We start from the raw sequence: 26,528 nt of genomic DNA on the forward strand, positions 1-26,528 counted from the left end.
GCAGACACCCAGTTCCAATTATCAGACTGGGGGTGGGGAGCAGTTTTAGAATGAGTGTGGGCTTTACCTTCACTCTTTATTAAATTAAAGCCAAATATCTTGTTGCTGGTTTCCTTTTGATTTCCTTTTCTGGTTGTCTAATTTGTTTTGACTCCTTTGAAAACTAAGATTATTGAGGAAAGCCAAAAGATGGACAGGTGATTGATGCTCTGCCTGTAAGAGCTCTAGTGACACCCTGTTAGATGAGTTCAGAAGCTGGAGGTGCATTGCATCTCCAAAGTCGTATATTCACATACAAACGCTTACTCCTGAATTTTAAAAGAACCTTTGCAAATAAAATAACAAGATTTTATTAAAATGATTTTTAGGAACATGAATTCTCAAACTGTAATGACAATTTCTGACATTTCTATAAATTTCATATATTTCATGAGCTGTTGCAGTGTCTGGCATTTAGAATGGGCACTTGCTAGCTTCCGAAGCAGCTACTGTTAGAAGTAGCAAGAGCTGGTGTTGAGGAGGCTGTGTGGAGAGAGCAGTGGCAGAGGCTCACCCAGCCCGCATGAGGCTCTGTGTTCCACTCCCAGCACCACAGACAGAAGGAAAGGCATGGGGAGAATTGAATGTTCTGTGTCATGAAATACTGAACATTAAAATAGTTGTTTTATCCCTTTAACAAAGACAATTTCTGTGAACAGAATGTGTTAGTTGGTTCAATATATACATGAAAATTTTAGAATTACTAATGTAAATTTCAAATTTCTTGATGATTATTTTTATGTCATTAAAATCTTCATGGGTGCTGAAGAAATGGCTTAGTAGATAAAGCAATTGCCACAGAGCATGAAAAACTTGGATTTCCCAAAATCTACATAAAAGCTATGCAGGCAGGATACTGAGAATCTCCAGGGGGAAGCTGGCTACCAAAAATGAGCCTGTTCCAGTTTCAGCAAGAGACCCTTTCTCAGTCAGTGAAGCAGAGGGTAATGAAGGGAAGCCACAAATGCACGTTCATGCTTCTGCACAGTTCAAGGAACGCCTAGTTATAGCAGATTCAGAGACTGAATCTAAATGTCTTTGGAACCAAAGCCTCTTCTTCCTTTTGCTGAGTTCAAGACATCCTAAGAACTGCTGAGCCCGCCCCTCAAGGGCACACGCGTAAATCATTGGTTAGACTTTATTCACATGAAAAATTGACGCCACAGATGATACTGATTACATGATATTAAAAGTACCAATAATAATACTTGAAACTATGGATGCACCCAAGTTTCCAAAAAGAAAGGTCTTCTAACCTAATCTGTGAGAGAGCTTTCTCCAGTAATCATGTAAGCCTTAAAGCCACAGCGTTTCCTACAGCATTAGCCAGTTCCCATGCTTAGTGAGTGGGCTTTAAATAAGAGATCCCGTATCCCCAAAAATCAAAATTGAAGTAGAATTGGCAAAAGTATCGATTTGATCATGAATTTAACAGGCGTTAGTAAAGTGGTGGGCACAGTAGCTCCCAGACATACTGAAGGGGAGACAAAGGAGAGCTGAAGCAGGCAAAAGCTTGTTTTCAAAGTACCTGTCTCTGTATAAAACACAATCCAAAGGCATGAGCATGTATTGGTTGTCATTGTATTATCAGCCTTGGAAGAGCAACTGGTGACTTAGTCTTTCTATTTTGGTGGCTGTGGTAGTGGCTGTGGTGGTGGAGGTGGTAGTGGCATTGGTGTTTTGAAGTAGTTTTACTGTTTAACCCAAGTCAGCTTCTAACTCAAATTTGTCTGCCTCTGTGTAACAGTTGGGGTTTTGAGTCATTGGCCACCATGCCTGACCTTAATCTCTCATTTCTTTACATGTGTGTCGTTAGAATCAAATCCCTCGCCAGCTTCTAAAACCAAAAGCTAGTTGTCTGTGCTGCTTTCTCTCCTGAAGCTCTATGCTTCCTGAAAAGGAATTCTGTGATGTGATTTCTTCTTGTTATCATAAACATATTTCAGTAAAATTTATTTTTAAAATTATTTTGTAAGAAGTGTTCAGAACTCTGAATATTTATTTTTTTTGGGCTGGTGCTTTATGATGAACAGTTTTATAGATATGCCTCACTGGACGAGTTATATCTTACCTTTTAAATAGTATATGTATATCACGTGATTAAATTCTAAGTGTTAGAAGATGTTTTCATATTATCTTCATGTTCTCTGAATGGCATAAGACCTTGAGAAATGTGAAGCAGTCTTTTAAGAGAAATGTTGTAATCATACATTGATTTTAAATGACCCTGTCACATGTGAAAACAAATCAGATTGTTGCTCTTAATGAGCTTTTCAATTTACTATTCAGTAGATCAGATAAGTGGATTTAAGAGGTAATGATCCTGTTTAGTACTCCGGCTTGACTGTCAGATCCTGGTAGTGGAGAGAAGTCCCCGAGGACAGAAGCGTTGACACAGCTCTAGATGGGATAATGGGGATCAAAGCTAATGGATGCTAAAAGGAATGGTGCAGGTTACAAGGAGGATTGTGGGTAAAGCGCTGCCCTTGCCAGTGTTGACTGTGTGCTCTTGTGTGGTACTACCTCAGATCCCGTGCTTTGAGAAACTGTTGTGACAGCTAAGCATCACAGGCATGCCTGCCTAACAAACTCTCCCAACAGGAAAAAAACAAAAACAAAAAACCTGCTGGTGACGTTAGTTACTAGGTTGTTCACCATGACACAGTGAAAATCAAGTTTAGGTTAGTTCTCAGTTTTGCCAAGAAGTAGCATTTATAAAGTCTTGGGGTGTAAGTTTTCCTTTTACAGAAGTACAGAGTGGTCATCGATGATCCAAAATAAGAAGTTAACTAAAGTTAACAAAAGAGAAAACCATGTGATGAAAATACCACAGGAATGGGCCTTTTGGTAATGCCACATCTGTTCCAAATTCCCATGTGTCACCAGCAACTTAGCAGTCTCCAGAGAACTTACAGGGCATTTTCTTTGTCTTTGACTATGATTGTGAACTCAGGAGAGAAATTAGTGCTTGCACCTAGAAGAGCTGGTAGCTTCATTCGTTTTTACATCCGTGGTGAGTGCCAGAGCCTTTCAAATTCCAGTCAGGACGAGGAGCGCAGTGTGCGCCCCTGCACGAGCACCGAGCAGAAGTCAGGATGAGGAGCGCAGTGTGCGCCCTTGCACGAGCACCGAGCAGAAGTCAGGATGAGGAGCGCAGTGTGCGCCCCTTGCACGAGCACCGAGCAGAAGAGCAGACAGCAGCATGTCCGATCTCCACTGCTGCGCGCTTTCACTAGCTGATCTTAAACACGGGGTCTCACCGGATAACCACAGATGAAAACAGTAACCCATTCTGTTCTCTGTAAAACTTTCCTTTTCTTTTTGTATTTTTGGCCAAAGAATTCAATATATCCTAAAATGGAAGAGGGCACATTTCATTGTTTGATTATTCACCTTGTAACCCAGTCTCAGTCGGCCTACCCAATGCTTTCTCCATTACATCTCAGATGTACTTGTAGTCATAGATACTGAACCAACAAATAAGGCATAAGATCAGTCCAAAAGGATCTTCTAGCAAAGTGGGAGAGGTGGACACCTAAGCATCATGTCGTGAAAGGACCAGGGTAGACTAACGGAGCAGATCCATCGCCAGGAAGGCCTTGGAGAAGATGACTTTTGAATGGTGGGAGAGGAGGAAGGTTGGTACTGACAAAATGAAGATGGAGAGAAATCCTAGAGATGGTTCGGTTTTCCAGTGCTTACACTTGAGAGAAATGGTTGAAAATGGGATGTCCTGGGGGGTCAAGCAGTGAAAAGTTTGCACACCAAAAGTCATGTTCATGTCAGGTTTTCCAAGAAGACTGATGTGGATCTTCCTGGCCATGAGTCATGGTAAATCAAGGGGACGTTCCCCTGTATCCACCATTCTTCCTGTGAGCCCTGCCTGTGCTTACAGTCTTCTCATTGAGAGGACTGCTGGTGACTGAGGTCTGTCCCTCCAGCCACACATATCCTAGGACCCTACAATGGTCACAGCAACCACTGGAGAGTCATTGCAGTACTGTCACAGACGGCTCCTCGGTCAGCAGAAGAGACGAGGGAAATTTGAATACTTTTCCTTCCCCTCTGCCCCAGCCTCTCCCCTGCATTCTGTTTCTTTCTCTGTCTCCCCCCCTAACCCCCCAGCCACACTTTCCTTCTCTCCCTGTATCCCTGTCAGTCATCTCGATAGCCTGAGGAAGGGGCTTCCAGACATAGGACTGGAAAATTTGTATCACAAGGTTCTGATTTGCATCATTTTTAAAACTCAAATACTTCTGCGCTCCTCTCCTGCGTGACCCTCTAACTCTGAGTGATTTATTATCTTACCACGGCCTGTCTTCTGTCAAGCTAATGTATGAATAAAGCTTGGTTGTCTCATGTAGTAAATACGCAGAGTAGGGAAGGTGAGAGGACGGATGCACAGTCACTGGGATGAAATAACAGAAGAGACGTCCATGCAGCTGTGTCTGCAAGAACAGCCTGCAGTCCCATCAGAGCATGGCGTGTGGTTTTGCCAGGCTCCCAGGGAATGTTCCATTCACTGCTGGTGGTACTTCCCTACTTGAAGTGGGGTTGTGTTCTACTGTGCTGTGTGCCTGCGGTTGAAACAGAAATGTCACACCTAAGCTCTGCACGCAGTTGTGCCCACTTAGAAGCTCAGAGGACCCTCATGTGCTGATGTTCAGTCTCACTGTCCACAGTGAGAGCTGTCTGCAACTGACTCATACTCTGTTTTCTAAGAACACTTTCGTAACCACCCTGAGTTACCTTGATTTTATTGATGCTTTGCTGAAATCTAAAATAGGTACAAAGTGTTCATCTGAGATTCTTCTGTTGAGTAGTACTTTCCAATTTCTTGGCATAGAAAAGAAAAAGGTGGCTCCCAACTTTGAGTTGTGAAGGGTGAAAATGAGTGGGGGTCTGTTTGTGTGTGAGTGTGTACACAGTCCAGCACGGGAGTGCTTCCTGTGGGGAAGGGTGACATTGTTTTCATTGCATGAGCTCCGCACTCACTCCCCATTTCAGTGTGGATGCAGATCTTTGAGTTTTAGACTTGTTAACATGAGCAGCCTTTTGACACTGCCTATGAATGATACAGCTTTTAACACTTAAGTTGTTCATGCAGGTGTATGCCCGTATGTCAGAAGTCTTGGGAATAACAGATGACAACCACGTTTTGGAAACATTCATGACAAAAATGTGAGTATCTGGGGCTTTTGTTTGGTTTTGGTTTTGGTTTTTTGTTTTGATTCATACATCATCTTGTATTTAGATCTCTTTATAGATACTACGTTTTTTAACTTAAAATCTTGGGTTTAATTTTTAGTGCGTGCATTGCTCTTCATTAAAGCCTACTTCTCATACTGAATCCACCATCTGAAGGGCTTTATAATTTGTCTGAATGTCCTCGTGATTATAGTGCTCAATATCATAACACTGTCCTAAAAAGATTTATAGATGTTGACTGTAGTTCAGTTACACAGGATTTTTTTATAAAACACCCAACTCGGGGACCAGTGAACAGCTAATTGCCAACTGTAGTCAGAACCTAGAACCTCCCTTGGCTCCACCATAGTTGTGTGTATAGAGCTGGATGGCTTCTCCCTACCGACCCACCGTTGCTTGTTGAGCCAACATCGATGCCTCTGCTTGGGTACAGTGGGTCTCACAGTCAACCATGTCTGGCAGGAGCCAAGCTGGGTCAACACCAGGACGTAAATCAGTTCTGGAGCCACCAGATGATGACTCATTTGGGGCAGTGACTGGCTCACCTTCATGAATTCCTTTGTGATGATAATTCCTGTTTCCTATTTTAAACTTACAGAATTCTATGCCAATGTTTATTAAGCTAGGTTGATTGTATAAAAGTTTAAATGTGCTATATGAATTTTTTTAATCTGTTGAAATTTGAACATGTTTTTTACTCTGTGATTGAAGTCACCTAACTTACATTGTTTCTGTTTCTGTGGTTCTTCTTATGAAGGTAGCTATCTAATAATTTAAACAATTTCTCTCATGTTTAGTGTTACAAACCTTAAGTACTGGGGAAGATGTGAGCCTGTAATCTCAAGGACTCTTCAGTTCCTAAATGACCTTTCGGTCGGATATCCTTTTTCTCGTACGCATGCACACGCATTCAGCAGGCTCAGTCAATAAACTGCTCTGCTCAGCTTTACCTGTCAATGTGTGTTTATAGTAGCTGTACACTATGATATGAATATACATACATACTCATTTCTGTCTAATTGTGTTCCTTGTTAAGCTGGGCTAATCAATCGTCACATAATAAAGTATGCAGCACACACATATCTCAGTCCACACTTTTCATAATTTTCAAAAGTTTCTTTTTCTGAAAGAAAAAAATGGAGTAACAAGCCCACCTCATGAAGCCTCGTCCTCAGTGTCTTGTGCTCATCAGTAAGTTGTGTGCACGGATGGAGACACAAAGGAGTAACAGAAGGCGCTTGTTGATTGTCAGCTTCTTTCCCCGATTATCATCAAACGGACTCTAAATTAAGATTTCCTCGTATGTGTTCATTGTTTACATTTCTGTCTCTAGAAATCCTATAAGACTTGAAGCCCGAAATCATCATTAGATTAGTTATTATATTTCTACCAGTAAGAACCAGATTGTAGATTGTTGCTTTTAATTTAGCCGTAAAATATATAGATGTTATGCAAAACAAACAAACAAATAAACATTGGTTTAGTTGACCTATAAGATTAGCTGATATTGTAATATAAGGACAAATTCTGAAAATGGTTAGCTCTGGGTGGAAACCTTTAATGTGGTTTTGTTCCAGGAATATGCTTGTATTAGTTAAGTTTAAGATTGTGTTCCTCCATAAACCATAAAAGATTTCCAAAGTATTAGACACCCACTTTTGTGCTGGAATTTAATATGCAACTTTTTATTGGAAAATAATCGTCCTTGTCTGGCAAAATCCACCATGCAATATTTCTGTTAGTAGGTATAATGCAATAAAGACAGGGAGGGCTATTTATCACTACAAATTTTGAGGATTTCAGGATTCTTTTTATTATTTTAATATATTTCTTTGATATTAAATCAGAAAAATGATAAATTACACCTGTCTAGGCTGTTTTTCCTCTTTACTGGAAAGTGATGTACAACCCAATTCCAGTGGTCATTTTGGCTTTTTAAGATATGTATTTTTTCTTATTAAAAAAACTCAACCTGTATTTTTTTCTAATAATGGCGCTGAAATACTCTTTATTTCTAGCATATGAAGTGGTTTATAAGTACTTCATAGCATTGCAAACTCTCCAGGTTTTCACAGTGAATTACTGTGGAAAGCTTTGGTTGTGGAGAATGGACCTATTGTTTAGATTCACTCTGATTTTAGTTTGATATTGATATTTGATATCAAATTAATTTGATTTTTATTTTCATATAACTTGCATAATGTCTAATTTATTGGTAACTGTTAAGATACTGTTTTGTTATCTATTTTTAAATACACATAACCTTTTATTTTACAAGCTGTTTATTCTTTTTGAATAGTTCTCAAAATTAATTTTTAAAAGTCTTATTTTTAGAAAATTTATTAGACAAAGGTTAGAGGTTGTAACAAATGTAAATTATTTCCACTCAGGTACATTGATTTATTTTTTAACAATTATTTCAGGTTTGCATATTTAGAAATATATATTAGCTCAATTTGATTTCAGTGCTCAGTTATTTGAATTATAAATCATTATGTCCCTTCTAGCTGATCAGTCCTGAAGTATCTTTGAATTCATTTACATAATGGGCTATGTGCTGGCCGCTTCCGTCTCAGGGTACTTGTGCTTACCTCATGTGTGTTCTCATGTTCTAGCCAGTTTCATCAGTATATGGGGTTTTTAATTGGGGTCTTAAAATAACACCTTTTTGTTACAAATACAGTTGCATTGTTCAGCTATAGAAAGTGTGCAAGGTAGTAATGATCACCTATTGGTCTGCAGTAATATAAGCCTTATTTTGGTACTCAGCATATTTTTAAAATGTTATTAGTAAGTCAATGAAAACCACTTCATCTTATGAAATCTTCTTCATTTTTATATTTCTAATGTATATCATTGGCATTTTGGGGTATTTTGTGTTGTTTTGAGTCTTGGTTTCTATTTTGTGTGCTTCCGGGGGGCTGCCATTCAGTGTTTATGATGTGTAAAGACAAATCTGTGAGCTTTGATTATCTGAACACCTACTTGGAAATTAAAATCACCAAAAATTGTTTTTGGTAATTATAGAATAGACCGGAGCTCCCTTAAAGCAGTGGTCAAGTTTAGTTTATTTGAGAATCAGAACTGGATGTCTGTTACAACATCATTAGGCCCACACCAGCACCTCTCTCTGCAAGGCTCTGACCAGGAGCTGAGAATCTCCACTGCTTCTCTGGGCTGACTGGGCACATATGGGTGAGCCAAGCATTTCTCCCATGGCACATCTTCCTTCAGCTCTGTTAGCATTAAGTAGGGCAGCTGTGACAGATGAGAGGTCATCTGGCTTCCTAAGTGATCATGTGGAAACTGAGCCTTCAAGACTAGATTGACTCTTCTCTTTCCCACTGAGCTACTGTTAGCTTCATCTGAGCCCTCTGAATCAGTGGGACTTTGTAATGTTTAAGCTCAAAGACCCTTTTGAGAAAACATTCGTGTTTTTCTATCAGATTCATTGCAGTGGATGGATGGATGGATGGACGGATGGATATTACATCTAGCTAATACATTTAGGTAACTTTTTACCATACTCTTAAATTTCTACAAGTAAAATTAAAGAGTTCTTCATTCCAAGTATCTTGAGCTAACCTGCTCCATCAGGGTCCAGCCATTCACAGTCAGGGTCAGTGCCTGGAATTCGAGTTTCTATCTGAACAAGCCATGGTGAGACTGTTCAAGTAACTGGAGTTTGGAAGTAGGAAGAAGGCGTGAAGGTCAAGAAAGCATTTTCTAATGTACCTTACCTTACTTACCGTACCTGCTGGGAAAGAAGCTACTGACTCTTCTGCATCCTGATGCCTACTCCTCCTGGGGGAAGCTTTGCTTCTTTGGAGAGTACCTGGTCAGTCAGGATTTCTGCTGCAGTTCATCACCTGCTCCAGCTGATGGCAGTGACACCTCTCACCATGGGCTTCAAATCTGTAGAATTGAGTGATTAAGAACACTTAAGAGTCTTCATGAGGACCAGAGTCTCATCCCCCACACCCATGTAAGGCAGTTATGGTACCAGTAACTCAAGCACCAAGGAATCCAGCACCCTCTTCTGGCCTCTCAGTGCACACATACATACAGAATGTACAAGTACACACACATACACACACACACACACACACACACACAAATTAATTAATTAATTAATAAAATTTAAAAATAGACCCCATAAAAGGGGTTCTTTGTTAATTTTTTCTTTGATTCTCAACAGGTCACCAAACCAGTAGTTTCTGTATTATCACAAAAACACTTACAAATTTTGAGGACCTAGCTCAAAATGAAAATTGGGAGTCTCCTCTTTAAAATCATTGGTCACGTCATGACTTCAACAATAAGGCTTGAAACCAGCATGAGGCATCTCTCCGTCTGGCCCCGTGTCTGTGTGCAGCTCCTTCAGCCAGGGTCTGCCATGCTCTCTGCGACAGAAGGGAAGCCATTCATTTCTTCGGCTTCAGATTAACTCACCAAAGGTGATTTCATCTTTAAAATGGTGACTTTTCAATTTCATTTTACACTCCCTTCATTTACCATAGCTTCTTGTTCTCTTTCTATTCAGCTGGGCATCTGCCAATTACAGGGTCAAAGAACAAATACAGACCCTGCCCTCAGAGCTTTCAGTTGTAACAGAATTGACTCCGACATTGAACTTCCTTCCATATTTCTCCTCTAATACCAATTCAATTGCTTTACTAACATAAAACATTTTTAATCTAGCTCATATACTAACCATATAGAAATTTATACACTAAAAATAGTGTGAGCCAGATGTAATGGTGCACACCTTTGATCCTAGCATTCATGGGGGCAGAGGCAGGTGGGTCTCTGTGTTTGAGGCCAGCCTGGTCTACAGAACAAGTTCCAAGGCAGCTAGAGCTACACAGACAGAAACCCTGTCTCAAAAACAAACAAAAGAAAATGATGCTATGTGTGGCGATGGTATAATCGGGGTTTTGGCATGTGTATCTGTGTACATGTGATTGTACATACAAAGTTTGTGTTGGTTTTTCAGCTACTTCCCAGTGAGCAGCCATTACTGGGATCCTCCTGTCTTCTCCATTCCATGCTGGAGTTACAGGTGGGCTCGAGGCTACCCCCAGCTTCCACATGGGAGTAGATGCTGTGTTTCTGGTTAGCTGAGGCTGAAGAGCCAACTCAGCTACTAGAGTGAAATATTTGATTTGCTGGGAAACTTGGTGCTGGTCAGTTGGAGCCAGTGGTGATTAAGAAAAGACCAGTATTGATAAGGTGAAGTCTTCTAGGAAATATTTCCTGAACTTGATGGTGTAATAATCATCCAAGTAGTACTAGTTACAAAGGCACGAAAGAGTCACCGAGAGCACATGAAGTCATTGGTGAAAGTGCAGCCTCAGTGGCAGTTAAAGGTCCATGACTTGAGTCTCAGCACCTTGAAGAGAGCCTTTGAAGAGAAATTGGTCAAAATGCAGCCTGGATGAACAGAAGACCCTAGCATTTTGGAGATTCCATTACCATGGGATGACCACCAAGAATAGTGGCAGTAGTGGAGTGTAGCCAGCCAGAACTAGAAGGCATGCTGTATGTTTCAGAGAGTGGAGCCAGGGAAGGAACGAAAGCCCCCTGGAGGAGCCCAGAAGATCAAGAGTGAATCTCTGACACTGGATGTTGAGTCCTTTGGTTTTGCTTTAATTTGATGTGCCTGTGATCTGATTCTTACCTCTTGAAGCAAGAATGCATTTAATTTAGTTTACAGGTGCCCACATCTTTGGATTTTGAAAGTGATTGACTATTTTATACAGACCGAATTTTTAATGTGTTTGGCTTTGTAATGGCAGTGGGACTTTTAAAGTTATTTGTTTTTGATATGAAATCTTGGAGGATGAATGAGATAGGTAAGATGGCGTACTGGAGATGTGTTTGTGTCAAGTTGACAAGGAGTCAGTTTTGCCCCATAGGTTTATGTCAACTTGACAGGCAGGAATCTCCACTAAGAAAATGCCTCCATGAGGCTGTAGGCACTTGATGGAGAAAATATAAATAAATAAATAAATGAATGAATGAATGAACGAATGAATGAAACCTAAACCAATAAACCCTCTCCTCTTCAACTTGCTTTTTGGTAATGGTATTTTATCAGCATTAGAAACCCTAAGATATTATTGATGGATTGAAGCTATGCTTGTTCCTGTGGTGATTACTACTAACCTGTATAATACTCATAACACAAGTAACAAATTCGTTCTCAGTTTAGTTATCTTCTGCAAAGAAAGAGAAATCACTCAGAATTTTAGCAGTGTATAAGATAAACCATTCCTTTGACCTTCTGCTTTTTTTCTCTGTTTATCATGGTTGCTAGCTTTTTAAAAATATTTATTTGTTTGTTTGTTTACTTATTTATATATTTATTTATTATATATAAGTACACTGTAGCTGTCTTCCGACTCACCAGAAGAGGGCATCAGATCTTATTACAGATGGTTGTGAGCCACCATGTGATTGCTGGGAATTGAACTCAGGACCTCTGGAAGAGCAGTCAGTGCTCTTAACCGCTGAGCCATCTCTTCAGCCCGGTTGCTAGCTTTATGACCAGCTTCACCTGTCTTAATGTTTTTATTACCACTCAGATGTGAAGGAATTTTCTGAAAATTTGCTCACTCGGGTGTGGCAGTTGACCACTAACAAATTTGCCATTCCCAAAAGATAAGGTTCCCCACCATATGTGGAGCCCAGTTCTAATTACAGCCATATTTTAAGTTGGGCAGAACATGTGCTACCTTTAAAGTCACATAGGTGTGTGTCAGTGGAAAGAGGTCTGGGTGCTGTAGTCAGCAGACCTGGGCTTGACCCTTGGCTTCACCATATGTCAGTGCCTTCCCAGCGTAGCCCCTGCATGACTCCAGTGCTGTTGCAGCGACTGCTTTCATGCTGTCCTCCCAGTAACCCAGGACGGTGCTAATCCACCCATCCTGCCCAAAGGAGCAACTTGAAAGCACACTTGTCTGCTAGAGAAGAAACAAATAAAGAATCCTGGTAACAGTACAAATCTTAAGAACATTAACTAGCTTTGAGCTGAATTCCTATAAAGGGATGTAAATATTCAGATGAATTCTCATTATTGTATCTTTTTCAGATTTTTAATTCTTTTTCTTGAGGATTAATTAAAAGGCAGTAGGGGCTGACCTTGGTTCAAAGTGCACAGATGCGGTTCTGCAGGAAATATCTGGCAGCTGATGTTTTTCCTGTGGATGTTCTGTTTATTGCTTCATAAATATTCTATTGTCTAAACATGACTTGCTGTTTGTTAGCGGTGCTGACAGGAAGGTTCCTGTTAATGGCAGCATTCATACTGCCCATAGACCCTGTCACTTTTAACTTAGCGATTTTAAGAGAATTGCCTTTGGTAATTACTTAAGATAGTTCTAGGTTTATTGATCCCCACCCGTGTTTAACTGAGTGAAGTATGAGTGGCAGGTCATCTGCTTAAAGATTGATGGCTTTGAAAAGTCGTCAAATCCACATCTTCAGATCTAAGAAAAGCTTGCTGCTTGTCAGCGCTGATCTCGTCCTTTGGTTGCCAGAAAATACAGTGCACTAAGGAGAAACCATGGCCCCAGGCCTGTCTTGACAGTTTTCAGTCTGTGTGAAGTCCGATGCACATGCGTAAGAGCACTCCAGGGCTCACCTGGGAGGCCGGCCACCTCAGTCCCAGTCATGTTAGCACCTTGTCTTGTTTAATTCATTTGGTCATTTAACAACTGGAAGCGTTACTGATTTGCTTGGTAGAGTTGTGAAAGTTAGCTGAATAGGTAGTGCCCACATTTTCCCTCTCCCTCATGCCTTTTTCCCTGGTTTATGCTCAGTAAAGATGCCTGCATCATCTGATCCTCAGAACAATCCAGAACAGCCTTGTGGTCTCTTGGCCATAGGCTCCATTCTCATTTGCTGGAGAACTAGGGTTCAGTCAGGCTGAGAGGGTTAGTCAAGCCAGGACCTTCCATTTCCTGACCTGTGCCCCAGTGTGTTTTCCACTCTGGGTCTACAATGATAATGGGGCTTTTCAGTGTCACCACACAGGAAGTTAATTGTAAGGCCCAATGTTCAGAGAGAACATGAAAGGCAGGAGCTGTTGTTTCTGTTGTAACGTGAGCAGAGCCAAGTGAGATGGCTGTAGCCTTCAAGACAGGAGGCAGTGTGTCAGTTAGCCAAGATGTGCCCTGGCAGAAACGCATGAATACGGTGAAGGGAGAGGAGAGGGCTGCGTCCCGGGTGCACATCCCTGAAACTCAAAAGGTGGCTCAAATGGTCCCCGTGTTTTCTTCTCACTCAAAGCTTGCCTGCTTAGATGAGAAATGAGGTGCAGGGAAAACCACAGTCTTGACTCAGTCCTTAGGTAAGATTTCAGCAGTGTCAGCCACATCCATCCAACCTTAGATGGACAACTTCTTTAAGCCTCTGTTTTCATATCTACAGAATAGAAGTAATAACACTGTAATAGTGATGACCAGATAAAATAACATGAAAAAATGTCTTCCACTTAACATTTGAGAAATATTAGTTATTAAGCTGTCTTTCAACATTTAATGACATGAAATTTGCTATATCTTTCTGACTAGATTTTGGTTTTAAAGTTCTGAATTCATTGATTCTTAAAATTGAATAATTTTCTCTTTCTTGATAGTCTATTATGAGTCTTTATAATAATTTTATTATGAAGTAGAATTAGTAAAAAGAAGTTCTTTAGTTATACCCAATGTGAAAAGGGTCAGTTTCAATTTTCTGCTGTCAAGGTTTTAACAGTGAGGGGTTCTTGTCCTAATTACAGGATTCATTCTTTCTTTTCATAACTAGAATATGTATAAGATGGAAAAGTAATTGCCCTAGTTAATAATGGATATCATTCTTAGCAAAATGGAAGGCATTTCTATAGGAGTACTTCTAGACATACTTAGTCTCTTTACATACCGAAATGCCATTTTCGTTGTGCTTTGTGATTTATTGTGTGCATTTCTCCAGATTCCTTAACATTGTTACCTATATCCTTTTAAAAAAACTTGTGAAAATCGATGCTGTGAAATTCATGCTGAAAAACCACACGGTATGTGTAATCTTTAGCCCGTATAGTAAGTAGGATTCTATGGTTCGGTTGACACTGGTAACGCTGCATGCCCTTGCTCTCCTCAGAGGGAACACTTCCCGTTTCTTGGCATCAGTGACACTTACAGCGTGAGTGACTTCAGGTGCCGGACAGCCTTCTACACAGCCCTCACTCGCCTCCTCATGGTGGATCTGGGTAAGTTGATGAAGCTTTCCTGACAGATGAAAGAATGCGGTATCATGGGCACAGCATTGTACTTCTTTTTAGCCTTTGACCTTGATTTTACTTTTCCTCATATGGAAACTGGGCCTGGTGGTGACAGACAGGAGGATAAGATCAAAGCCTGACTGGACTACAGAGTGAGCTCAAGGTCAGCAAGAGCAGAGATATAGCTCGGTAGTAGAGCACTTGCCTACCGTGTACAAAGCATGAGTTTCTGTCCCTGGTACTGCAGAGTCAAGAACAGGAAGTGTAGAAAGTCTTAAGGACACCTATTCTATAAGTGCTTGCCCTTGTTTTCATGTTTTTGCATTTTGTTTTCTCTTTTACATTTTAAATTTTATTTATTTGGAGTGTGTATGCATGTGCATACCTGAACCACAACACACAAATGGGGGTTAAAGGACAACTTTTTGGGACTTGTTCTCTTTTACCATTTAGGGTCCAGGGATGAAACTCAGGTGATCAAGCTTGGTAGATTACTTTATCCACTGGGCCATCTTGCCAGCCCAACAGGAATAATCTTTCCCTCTGGTGTTTGGAGATAGTCTGATGGTTCCGTTTGGGCCTCAGGCTGAGGTCGGAAAAGACTTTGAAGTTCTGATCCTCACTTCTGGAGGCTGAGATGGCATAGGCCTGTGTGATGAAGGCCAAACCCAGGATGCCTCATATGCTGGGACAGGTCTCCACCCTGAGGTATGGCACAGCACTCTTACAGCTCCCAAAGCTGAAGGGGCAGAAGTTGTCCTTTTATTTTTGTTTGAGAAGGTCTGAGGAAGCCCAGGGTGGTTTTGAACTGCTTTGTAGCTAAAAAGGACCTTAGACTTCAGGTCCTCTTTTCTCTTAATCCCAATTGGTAGGATTATAGTTGTGTGCAACCATGCCTGGTTTTATGTGGTGCTAGGAATCCAGTCCAGGGATGCATGCCGCAGAAATGCTCCACTGGAGCCCCACTGCTAGCCCTGTGTCGTCCATGTTGTTTGTGTGTAGTAATAGTTAAGTTCAAGAGTAAAATGAAAATTATGGGAGTGTCCAATAATAGAATTAAAATTATAGTTCATCTGCTTACTCATAAACAGCCAGTAGTCCCAAGCCATGAGTGGGGACAATGAGTGTGTGGCCTTTAATGAACTGGATGAAAAGATAAGACGCTGCGTACCTAATAGGACAACTCTGTATATCAGAGAAAACCATATGGAAATGCCTTAAATAATTAAAAGTAAAACCACAGCAGGCTTTGGAAATCCTCCTAGTGGGCTGTACACCAGAGGGAGTGAAGTCAGCATGCAGAACAGACACCTGCACCAGCATCTTCATTAAAGCAGCAGCCACAGGAGCCAGGAGATAGAAACAGCCTAGGTATCCACTGCTACATGAATGAACAAAGAAAATGTCTCTCATGTGAATGCGCACACACACACACACACACACACACACACGAACCCTCTTTAGCCATACAAATAAAAAAATGACTCCATTTGCATTGCCTCCATTGTGTAGACGAACCTGAGTGCTCTTATGTTAAGTGAAATAAGCCAGGCCCAGACAGACAGCTGCTACAAGATCCCACTCTGTGTAGACTCTAAAGAAAGGTGATTTCATAAAATTGGATAGTGGTAGTTACCAGAACTGTCAAAGTTGTAGACGGTGTCAAATGATGTCCTCACTTTGGTATGCCCTTTCAACTAGTGAAGGGAATATATAAAGTTCTAGGGATGTGGCGTAGAATCATGGTTGTAGAGGGTCGAGCCTAAGGTCTCCAGCATGCTACAGAACTGTGCTCCCAGCTTACTCTTTCTTGTGAAGTGCTCTCACCACAAAATGCTAGATTTAATTTGTATTATGGGATAGAGTCTGCACTGCGGTAAGGCTTTGAGATGCTCTGCTGTTGTTTATGACAAACAGAATGAGGGTGAGTGAGTCACTTTCTGTTGGTGACTCTGTGGGAAGACATGTTGATCCATTTCCTTGCCAGCTTCTGAAAAGGTGGCAGAGCCCATCCCCAGGAGATCTACAGTGTAACTCTTTAAAGTCTCCATTTCCTTCATTGTGCAACCAGACCATTAAAAGAATCAAGTGTACACAGCATTTTAGTGCTTGAATCCGTGCAAAATAAGAGGGCAAGGTCCTCAAGGCCAGGCAGGACTCACTAGGCCTGACACACGTGTCTTAGTTCAGCCATGTGCGTGCACGTTAAACAGTCGCCCAGAAGACTTTAGAGCTTCTTCTCTGTGCGCAGCAGCAGCCATGGGTACGCAGGCCAGTCTAGAAGGTGCTCAGTCTAGAAGGCTGTTATCAGAACTCCTGCTTGGTTGGGTTTTTCATGCCTGGTTTATACTCTTCAAATATTTATAGACAGCTTTCTTTGCCTCAAGCTCTAGTTGTCACTTAGCCAAGTTACACATACATGGTTCTTTTAATCTCTCCTTAGAAAGCAGTTCTACTCAGCTCCTTAACCTCCCAAGCTGCAGTTCCTCAGCATTTACCTATCTGTTTTCCTTGTGCCTTATCCTGTTGAAATATATGACAGTGTTGTATTGATGATCGATATCATATTGATGACAGAAAGACAACATTGCACACATTTAAAGGCACATTTACTTAATTTTGCTTAATATAAACAGTAAGACATAAAAAACTTAAGTAAACCTTTATGATTTGAATAATAGTAATTTCATTTTTTTCCAAATTAGATTCCTTTTAAATACTCAGTCTATAACAATATAAATTATGAATTTACATTTTTTCCATTCAAAGTTTATATGGACAAAATGCAAATGTCATAGTCTAACACTATGTATACCTTGAGTGAAACAGAGAGAGGCTATGTTAGAAGCACTCCTGGTACAGAGCACATACTCAATATAAAACAGTTTGTCTGAATTACAGAGTAAATTTAAAACTATAGCAACTATCCTTATGAAACTTTACCCTATGGTATAAAGGGTTTCTTGACCTGTTAAGAATCGGAATCATTCTTTAACAAGTGTTGAGATTCTTCACATGCTAATTTTGTCTCCTTGTATTTCTTTAGCACCACACTCACTATAGTTGTTACTAGGTGCTAGTTGAATGAATGAATAAATGAATGAATGAATGAATGAATGAATGAATGAATGAATGAGTGAATGAATGAATGACGGGCAGCTTGACAGTAACCAGGAGACCATTATTGTGGCTTCTGGAATTAGCCTTGCCTGCCGGTGTCTCTGTAGAAATATTTTTGATCGTTGTCCTTCCTGAACAGAATTTATCAAGTGGCTGGTCACTTCCACTCCTGAGCCCAGTGAGTCTTCTCTTGCTCACCTGAGCAGGGGCTTCTACCTCACTTTTTGTTGAATGTTGTTGAACACAGTTTTGATTATTTGAGGCCTTGTCTCACAGCCTAGACTGAGGGGGACTGTTGCTGTCAAAATTTCATATATGCGGTTTGATAGTTTCCTACTGTGTTCACTGCCACGGAAACGAAGAAAAGGATGGGTTATAACCAAGAGGAACATACATCATGTACTAAATGAAAGAAGCAACAATAATGGGTGATGAAAGCCATCCCTAAGTTAAAAATGACAATAATAAGGGTAAACTCTATAATACTGATTTGAAGAGGTAAGAATCAAGTAGAAAGAAATGCTTAACCAACCTGCTTTCATAAACTGGACGTGATTCCTGGCTTGAAATACAAAACATTCTAATTGAATCCTACCAAATGAATTGAATATTTTTATATAAGCCATGCACATTGGAGTAATTAGAAAGGGGGAGAGAAATTGGGTGTCACATTAATTGGTTTTTACTTTGAAATGCATTTTGGGTTATATTCAATAATTTGCACTTTGTATGGATTTAATTAGATGCTCTGTGCCCCAGGTTGTATTTCCGATGAAAATGGGGACATTTTTGGCAATAAACAGTTGTGCTATGTTATCAAATTGTTTAAAATAAACTAAACAAAATGCTCACTTGTATGAAGGACAGAATTGGAAGCATTTCATCATTACAGTGATAATGTTTCAATGTGGAAAGATGTTCGTTTTGTGCTATTTAAGTCCCCAGAAATTACCACAGGGATACAGGAAGCCTCCTTGCAAGAAAATGCACGTGAACAAAGAAATGGGTGGCTGGCCTCTGTGTGTGCATGCTACCCTTTGGAGAACCACTTCAGAGCTCCCTGGGTTATTTTACAATTAACTTGTTGATTTAATAAGCTACAAGAAAGAGTAAATGGAGAACCTTCAACAAGCTGTTCAGTGTAAAATATTTGAGCAAACAAACCCCCTCTGTGTTGTTCAATGTAAATGGAGGTAAATTACTGACAAACACTGACAAGAAAAGGCAGTGAAAAGCTCTCAAGGAAGCTGTTTTGTAAAAAAAAAAAAAAAAAACAAATATTAGTAGCAAATGTTTTATAAATTTGGAATTTCAGTGTCAACAGTCATCAAACCATATATGCAGAAATTCTGACATTGAACTACTCAGAAGTATTTGGGCGAGGATTTGAGCAAGTGTTACATGCCTCTGATATTTTAAACGGTAAAAAGTAGTCTTTTCAGTGATGAGAAAAGTGCTAATATTTAAGTGGTGTTTGTGAGTGGTCAGATAGTTCCGTCCTTAGGGGTGAGGGTGACATAGTATGTGTCTAAGGTAATTGACACTTGAGGGTGTTGCTGACTCAAAGTTGAGGAATTTTATGTAACAAGTTAGCAACTTGAGTAACGGAAAGAATAGTCTTCAAGTAGCAGCTAAAGATAGAATTTTTAAAATACACAGAAGGGAACTTTGCCCTTTTACATTACATTTTATTTGTGTGTATGAGCGCATGCGCACTCCCACAGTGATAGGCTGGTGGGAATCAGAGGTCATCTTGGAAAGGGCAGTTCTTCCTGCTGCCTTGTGTCAGCCATTCCATTGTTTGACAGTAAACTGAGGCTCAGACACACATGGACTTCCCACAGTGGCCATCAGGCGCTTGGTTTTGTTCACTCTTACCAAAGTGTTTCTTCACCCTTCACCTTCCCAATCAAGTAAGAAATACAACGTATCTTTTCTATTTGAACTGTTTGGACCAAAGAATTGATTCAGGGCTTGGGAGCAATGAGAGAAAAATGAGAGATTACTTTCTAAGAGTGTAGGAAATAAAACTTATATGATTTTTCCTGTGTAGAAGAATTTGCTGATTAATCCAGTTAAGGTCAAGTGAAATTTTTAGATGGTGTTCCATGTCTAATACTCGGACAGAGTGTATTTCTTTTCATAGACTGAGGCAAGCAAAGGTAGCAGGTGAGGGGCTTGATCAGAAATCACTGTTGCCCTCACGAATGGTGAATACATCACTGTTTCACCTGTGCCCATGACTTGGCAGAGACTACTTGGAAAGTAGACTTGGGAGAAGGGTGGGAGAGTGGGCAGTGGGGGTAAAGAAGCAGCTGGAAATACTTAGAATCCATAATGAGATAATTAAGACTAATTAGCTGGCCCTGTAGGCAGAAAGCAGCCCATTAAGTCCAGATACAGTTTTAATAATGTACCTGGTTTTGAGGGTAGAGTCCAGAGCACCCCAGGGAATAGAACACTCAGGGTGAAATGCCTAGGTTAGGGTTCTTACCAAAGCAACAGCAACTCTGCACTGGATACGGTATTTTTCTTCGAGAAACTAAAGTAAGCATTGTGGTTTTCTAGACCTTCAAGAAACCTCAGTTTTCTCATCTATTAAATGGAGATACTATAGGATTGCCATGTGAGCTGAATGCCTAACTTCAAGTACTTAGTAACTATTAACTAAGATACATTTATTGAAAGTAAGAAGCAAACTACTAGTTGGACCTCAGACTGAGGCAAGTTTAGCTCTTACTACATCCCTTTCCCCACTTATGACATTTCTTGAACATTCTAGAATAACCTATCCTGCCAATGTCACAGGTCATTCTGAAGTGGCCAGAACTCCTAGTCATTGTACCAGGACACTGGGCTGGAGCCAGCTCCTGGCCCATGTTTCACTACCAGCCAAGCACATTCCTTAAGCCTTCTGCTGAACGGAGCTTGGGAAGTGTGCCCCCCTGCAGCACTGCACACCGCAGGGCCTGTGCATGTACACATGCAGAGACACGAGCACGCCGATGGCATCCATGGCTACTTTGCTTTAGTTGACTTTCCTTCACAAGCTGTATCTCCTTGTGTTGTTCTTTTATTAATTGCTCCTACTCTGGACGAGAACTTAACAGGCAAATCTTTACTTACTATGTTAAATTCCTGTTACTTAGGTAATGAATTGCCACAACTTAATAATTTAAACAATATAGATATTTTTTATAGTTCTAGATATCACATATACAGAGTAAGTCTCAGTGATTAGAACTATAGAGTCTGTCCTGCTTCATGGCTTCTGGAGATCCTTTTACCCAAGGGAAAAAAACTTTAGGAACATATAAAAATAAAGTTTCTGTTGATCTATATCCTTGGAAACACAGAAAAGATGATTAGTTTGGGAATTTCATAAAAGCTAACAAAAAAATCTTTTTCTTTTTATGGATGATGGAGGTAAAATGTATATTAATACAGTAACTTATCATTCAGAATTGCGGTCAGTTTGTTAATTAGTACTTTACCTTCAAATCATGTTGCTTTTATACAACTTAATAGGAAAAAAGTCAGCCTTAATTATTATAAGATTCTGGCATGTTCATTTTGTATAGTAAATATATAACTACATCCTTGAATGGGAAGCTCCAAGACATCCAATGTTTTCTTTTGCATTAGAAAAAGTAGTGGTACCTCTGCAGACAATACAATGGAAGGAGAAATCCTTAATGGATTCTGACTAGAGTAGCCAGTTTTCCACCTTAGGCAGTAAGACATACTGTGTAGTCACACAGGGACAGCATTAAGTGCAATGCAGACACTGTTGGTCATCTTCCATCCCAACAATGGCCCTACTTGAAACCCCTGCTTGCTAGGATTCTACTTCCCGAGCCAGCATTAAGCTGGTTTTTCCCTCTCCTGACATAAACAACTCCAAGACCAAAAGCATGTACCACTGACTGAACTCCACTCCATCAGAGATACAGGGAAGAACATAAATGTTAATACAGTAACTTACCATTTAGAGTTGGGGACACTTTGTTAATTAGTACTTTACCTTCAAAGTAATACCTTGAAAGTAAACCAGACCCAATCGGGGGCTCAGATCATCACCGGCATTTATCAGCTGGAAGAAACTTGGCACACTACTTAACTCTTCTGGGCCTTTCTGTTTCCATCAGGTAAAGCGAGATTGGGCAATGAAGTGGGGTGGTCGGTTGCAATACAGTATTGACTATAGTGAGGGCCTGAGCATGTTCTAAATACTGGAGAGAGAGCTGTGATCCAAGTAGACCACGTTCTGCCCCAAGAAGGCTATATTCTAATAAGACACACAGTAAGTGACGGCGTATATAAAGTCATAACCAGTCATAGTCACTCACTCCAATAAGAAAGGGAATGCAGCCAGGCATGGTGGCGCACACCTTTGATCTCAACACTTGGGAGGCAGAGGCAAGTGAATCTCTTGAGTTTGAAGCCATCCTGGTCTTCAGAGTGAACTCCAGGACAGGAAAGCAGATTGGAAAATGCAGGAAGTTCTGTGTCACACAATGAACAGAAAATACTTATAAACATGTTACATGTAGCAGTACCTGCTCACATTCCTGTTTTCATTGTGTTTTATTTTTTGTTTTTTACATAATGAAAGGTTTTTATTTTTATTAAAATATAATTGTTTCCATTCCCTTCTCCCTTTCTTCCCTCCAGCCCCTCCCATGTCACCGCCCACTCCCTTTGACATTGATGGCCTCTTTCTCTGACAACTATTGTTAGATAAACACATGCCTGATGAGTCTACTTAATGTGGCCAGTGTACAGGATAATAACTTTAGAGCTGACCGAATAAGGGGCTGCTCCCTGTAGATTAAGTCTCCCTTTCTCACAGGTCATCAGTTGCCTACAGTTGTTTGTCCAGGGGTGGGCCCAGGTCAGATTGACCCCTTCCCCACTATCAAGACTGTTACTATTATTATTTAGATCTTAGGCAGTCAGCCTAGTCATTGAGGTATCTTGATGTAGCTTCTCTGTTATCTCTGAGAGATACAGTGTTCCTGATCCTCTGGCTCTTACAGCCCATGTGGCTCCTCCTCTTCTATTTTTCCTGCATCCTTGGTGTAGGAGTTGTGTTTTAGATACATCCCTTGGGACTGAGCACTCATGTTCTGTTATCTCAGTATTATAACCGACTGTAATGCTCTTCATTTGCTGTAAAGAGCAGCTTCTTTGAGGGGTGAGAGACACGTATTTCTGTGAAGATAAGGAAGGATGAGTTTCAGAGTAGAGATTGTGCTGCTCTGGGAAAGTAGCAATACTAGGTTCTCTTGTAGGACGCCTGGCCTCACTATCCCAGGCATTTGGTTTCTAAGACTAGGTAAGGCTTCCTTCCTGTTGGGTGGGCCTCAACAATTTTGATTGATGATTTTTTTTAATCTTTAGCTTAAAATATAAAATTGAAATACAGAAGTTGTGGATTTGTATTTGTTTTGAATAGACTTCTCTTTGCCTTGGAAAAGTTGAAGCTTTGTTGCAGAAATCATTCCCAAAGGAAGGGTATTTATTGGGCTGGCAGTTGTGTGGTCACACATTATTTAATTATCATAATCACCTTCTCAGTCCATGCTGAACTCAAGACAAGGAGTTGCTAATGCCTGTCGTTTATGAAGTGCCAGCAAGGGGGGGGTACAGATGCTTTGTCATTTAATCCTCACAGCTAACTTTATGAAGTAAATATTGTGTCGCTTAATTACAAATGAGGACACTAAGGCTTAGATGCCAGACAGCTAACAGTAGCAGAGCCAGTACTGAAGCTTAAATAAGCTTCCTGGTTTCCGAGCGTACGCTTTCTAGTACTATAGTTATATCTCCACTGTCCTTATTAATAATCATTTTTAGAAAATACTTCATCATAGACTAAGTTTGTATTTGAAAATTCCGTGTGTGTACGTATTATGTACCTAGGATTTGATAATATTCACTTCCACTGTTTGTTATGTTTGAGCTTTGTGTTCATTTGTTTTGTAGTAGCAATGTTTGAACCCAGGGTTCTCTCACATACTAGCCAAGTACTCTACCACTGAGCTACCTTCTCGGGCCTTTTTTTTCATCCCAACTGCCGTTCCCCCCCATTGTTTCCCCACCCCAGTCTCTCTTCCCAACTCCCCCCCCCCCGTACCCCCTGCCCGTCAGACATCAGTGAAGCACAACATTAAGAACAGGCACACAGGTCATCACATCAGGGCAGGACAGGGCAACCCAGTGGGAGGACAGGGTCTCACAGGCAGGCTAAAGAGTCAGGGACATACCCCACTCCTACTCTACCACGGAGCTGCCTTCTTGAACCTTTTTATTTTTAATTTTTAATATAAGGTGTTTTAAAACCTTTGGAAGTAACAGTGTTTCAAGTAGCTGGGCTCAGTATTGAACTCTTGATCCCTGTGCCTCCACTTCTGTGTGCTGATATTACAGGCTTAAACCTGTAATCTGACCCACCCAAGACTTTTGAAATTTGTTGAGTAACTGTTTTTCATTCAAACAGAATATCTTTCTAAAAACAGAAGGCACTGTTTTTGGAACTGATGCTATAATGCTGAACCGCCATAGTGCAGGAATAACGCTGTGGCCTACAGTGGTGTGTGTATGCTAATACTGGAGTAAAGCTAATACCACCATGGTATATAAGAAACATCTGGTTTTGTGTATTTTAGCATTTCATCTTTACAGAAGCCTTAAAGATAGTCTCATCCTTATTTTGAAGATGAAGAAAGTGAGACTCAGTGATTTTTTAAATATTTAAGGTTAAATAATATGTGGGGAAGTCAGATTCCTGAATCTTTGCTCTCCAGAGCACTGCATCCTCATCCTCCACAGGAAAGCAGTGGTGCACCATACCAACACTCCAGAAGCTAAGCCCAGTGTAGTGAGCAGGTTGGGTTAGTAGTTACTAATTTACATGTGCACATTGTGAGTTTCCAATTCTTCATTCCCATGGACACCTTGGTCAAATAGCAGTGGCCTGATGGAAGTGGCCACAGTACTGGTACTATTATGAAATATGTGCTCTAAAATGAAGGGAGCGTGCAACAGAAATAGAAAGGAAAAAAGAGGCACTTACAGAAGGCCTGGGAAGGGTGTAGCCATCTTCAGATGATATCTTTGGATGTAAACCTTAAAAATATAAACTTCTGTGGCAAACTGTTTTGATGATGAGGAATGATGTGGTTACATAGCATCTTGACAAAGTGTAGATTATAAATTGCTCTGCCTCACTCTTCGCCTAAGATCTTGACCCATGACTAGACCACCAGGAAAGATTCACTGGCTTTTTGGCAACTTTTTGTGTTTACTATGCTGTTGGACAATCAAGAAAAGTTATATAAGTTTTAAGGGAAGAAGGAAATCAAAAGATAAGAGTCAACCAGATCAGCCACAACTTAGGAGTCAAAGGACCCACCATTGATTGCCTGCCTCTGTATGTGGCCTTGGACTTCATCACCTGTATAAGGATAAATGCATTTGAACCATCTGGAAAGCTGTGAAAACAGAGTCTGGTGCAGGAGAGCAGATCTCGGTTGGAACCTAGAAGCTGGAATTTTATAAGCCTTGATATGGAAAGTACCAAACATGGGGTCAGCTGGTCTCACTAAGTCATTTCCTACAACATGCTGTATTTTCAAACCACTGATAGCATGGAGATCAGAAGGTCTGAACTATACCGTTTTCTTCCAGCTAAGTGGGACCTTTAGCAAGACATGTAAGCTTTTCTGTTGCTTTATTAGGATGAGTGAGAGAATCAACCTAATTTCAGAGAAGCGGATTTTGAAAAGAATAGCATGCAAATTATCAATGTGTAAAGATTCTGTTTTGACAGAATCCTTAAGGACAGTATAGTCTACCTTTATATAAAAAAGTTAAGAAGAGGGCTGGAGAGACGGCTGAGTGGTTAAGAGCACTGACTGCTCTCCCAGAGATCCTGATTTCAATTCCCAGCAACTACATGGTGGCTCACCACCAACTGTATGGGATCCAGTGCCCTCTTCTGTTGTGTCTGAAGACAGCGACAGTATACTCACATACATAAAATAAATACATCTTTTTTTAAATTAAGAAGTAACATCTCATTTTACTCACAATGAAGAGGAAGTGCCCCATGGAAAAGAGTTGGAATCTAAACATCCCATGAGGGAGCCTCATCCTCTTTCCATCTATTAATAAATCAATTTTAAAGATTTCTTTGTATTTATGTATATGTGTGCATATTGAGTGTGTGCCCCAAGAAGAAGATGTGAGGTCCCATGGAGCAAGAGTTTAGGCAATGTGAACTGCCTGATGTGTGCTGGGAGCAGAACACAGGCTCTTTTAACCACCGAGCTAGCTCATTCAGCTCGCATAAGTTAATTCTTTAGAGAATGTAAATAAAAGAGAATAATTACTTAGAGCTATCTGGGTACCTGAGTCTCTGAGCCCTGGCTCCAAAAGAGAAAGAAAGGGGGAGAACATCGTTTGTAAAGCTTTCAAACTAACCTTTCTTGCGGCATCAGGGAAACTGTAAGACCCCCAAAGTTCAAAGATGGGTGGAGGTGCCTGAGGTCTGAGTCTGTCAGAGCCAGTTAAAAGACATGGGACACTGGCTCTTGAGTAGGTGCTGTTTGATTTGGTGTAGGGAGTGAAAAGCAGAATATGCAATGAGCCAAAGCACCAACTGTGGCATGGATGATGCAGGACAACCCCTTCACGGGGACATCTCTGACCCTGAATGACGTACTCAGTCGCATACATTTTCAACCGTGACCCTTTCATTTCTTCCATAGGTGAAGATGAGGATGAATTTGAGAATTTTATGCTGCCTCTGACAGTCTCTTTTGAGACAGTTTTACAAATGTTCAATAACAACTTTAAACAGGAAGAAGTAAAGGTGAGTTTTGTTTTTATA

At 40.6% G+C, this 26,528-nt stretch overlaps 1 protein-coding gene across 1 annotated transcript in view; it reads left to right on the forward strand.

Moving 5' to 3' along the window:
• RANBP17 (RAN binding protein 17) overlaps positions 1-26,528 on the forward strand; it is a gene marked incomplete at its 5' end in the record, with an annotated part of 254,739 nt that overhangs the window by 153,794 nt on the left and 74,417 nt on the right. Inside the window, 5 exons of the mRNA XM_080942277.1 lie at positions 5,147-5,220; positions 6,045-6,125; positions 14,224-14,305; positions 14,392-14,500; positions 26,407-26,510. Coding sequence (XP_080798403.1) covers positions 5,147-5,220; positions 6,045-6,125; positions 14,224-14,305; positions 14,392-14,500; positions 26,407-26,510 — 450 coding nt within the window. The remainder of the gene's footprint in view (positions 1-5,146; positions 5,221-6,044; positions 6,126-14,223; positions 14,306-14,391; positions 14,501-26,406; positions 26,511-26,528) is intronic.

This window comes from Micromys minutus (genome assembly GCF_963924665.1).
Source record: "Micromys minutus genome assembly, chromosome: 31".
In the NCBI taxonomy this organism is placed as follows: domain Eukaryota; kingdom Metazoa; phylum Chordata; class Mammalia; order Rodentia; family Muridae; genus Micromys; species Micromys minutus.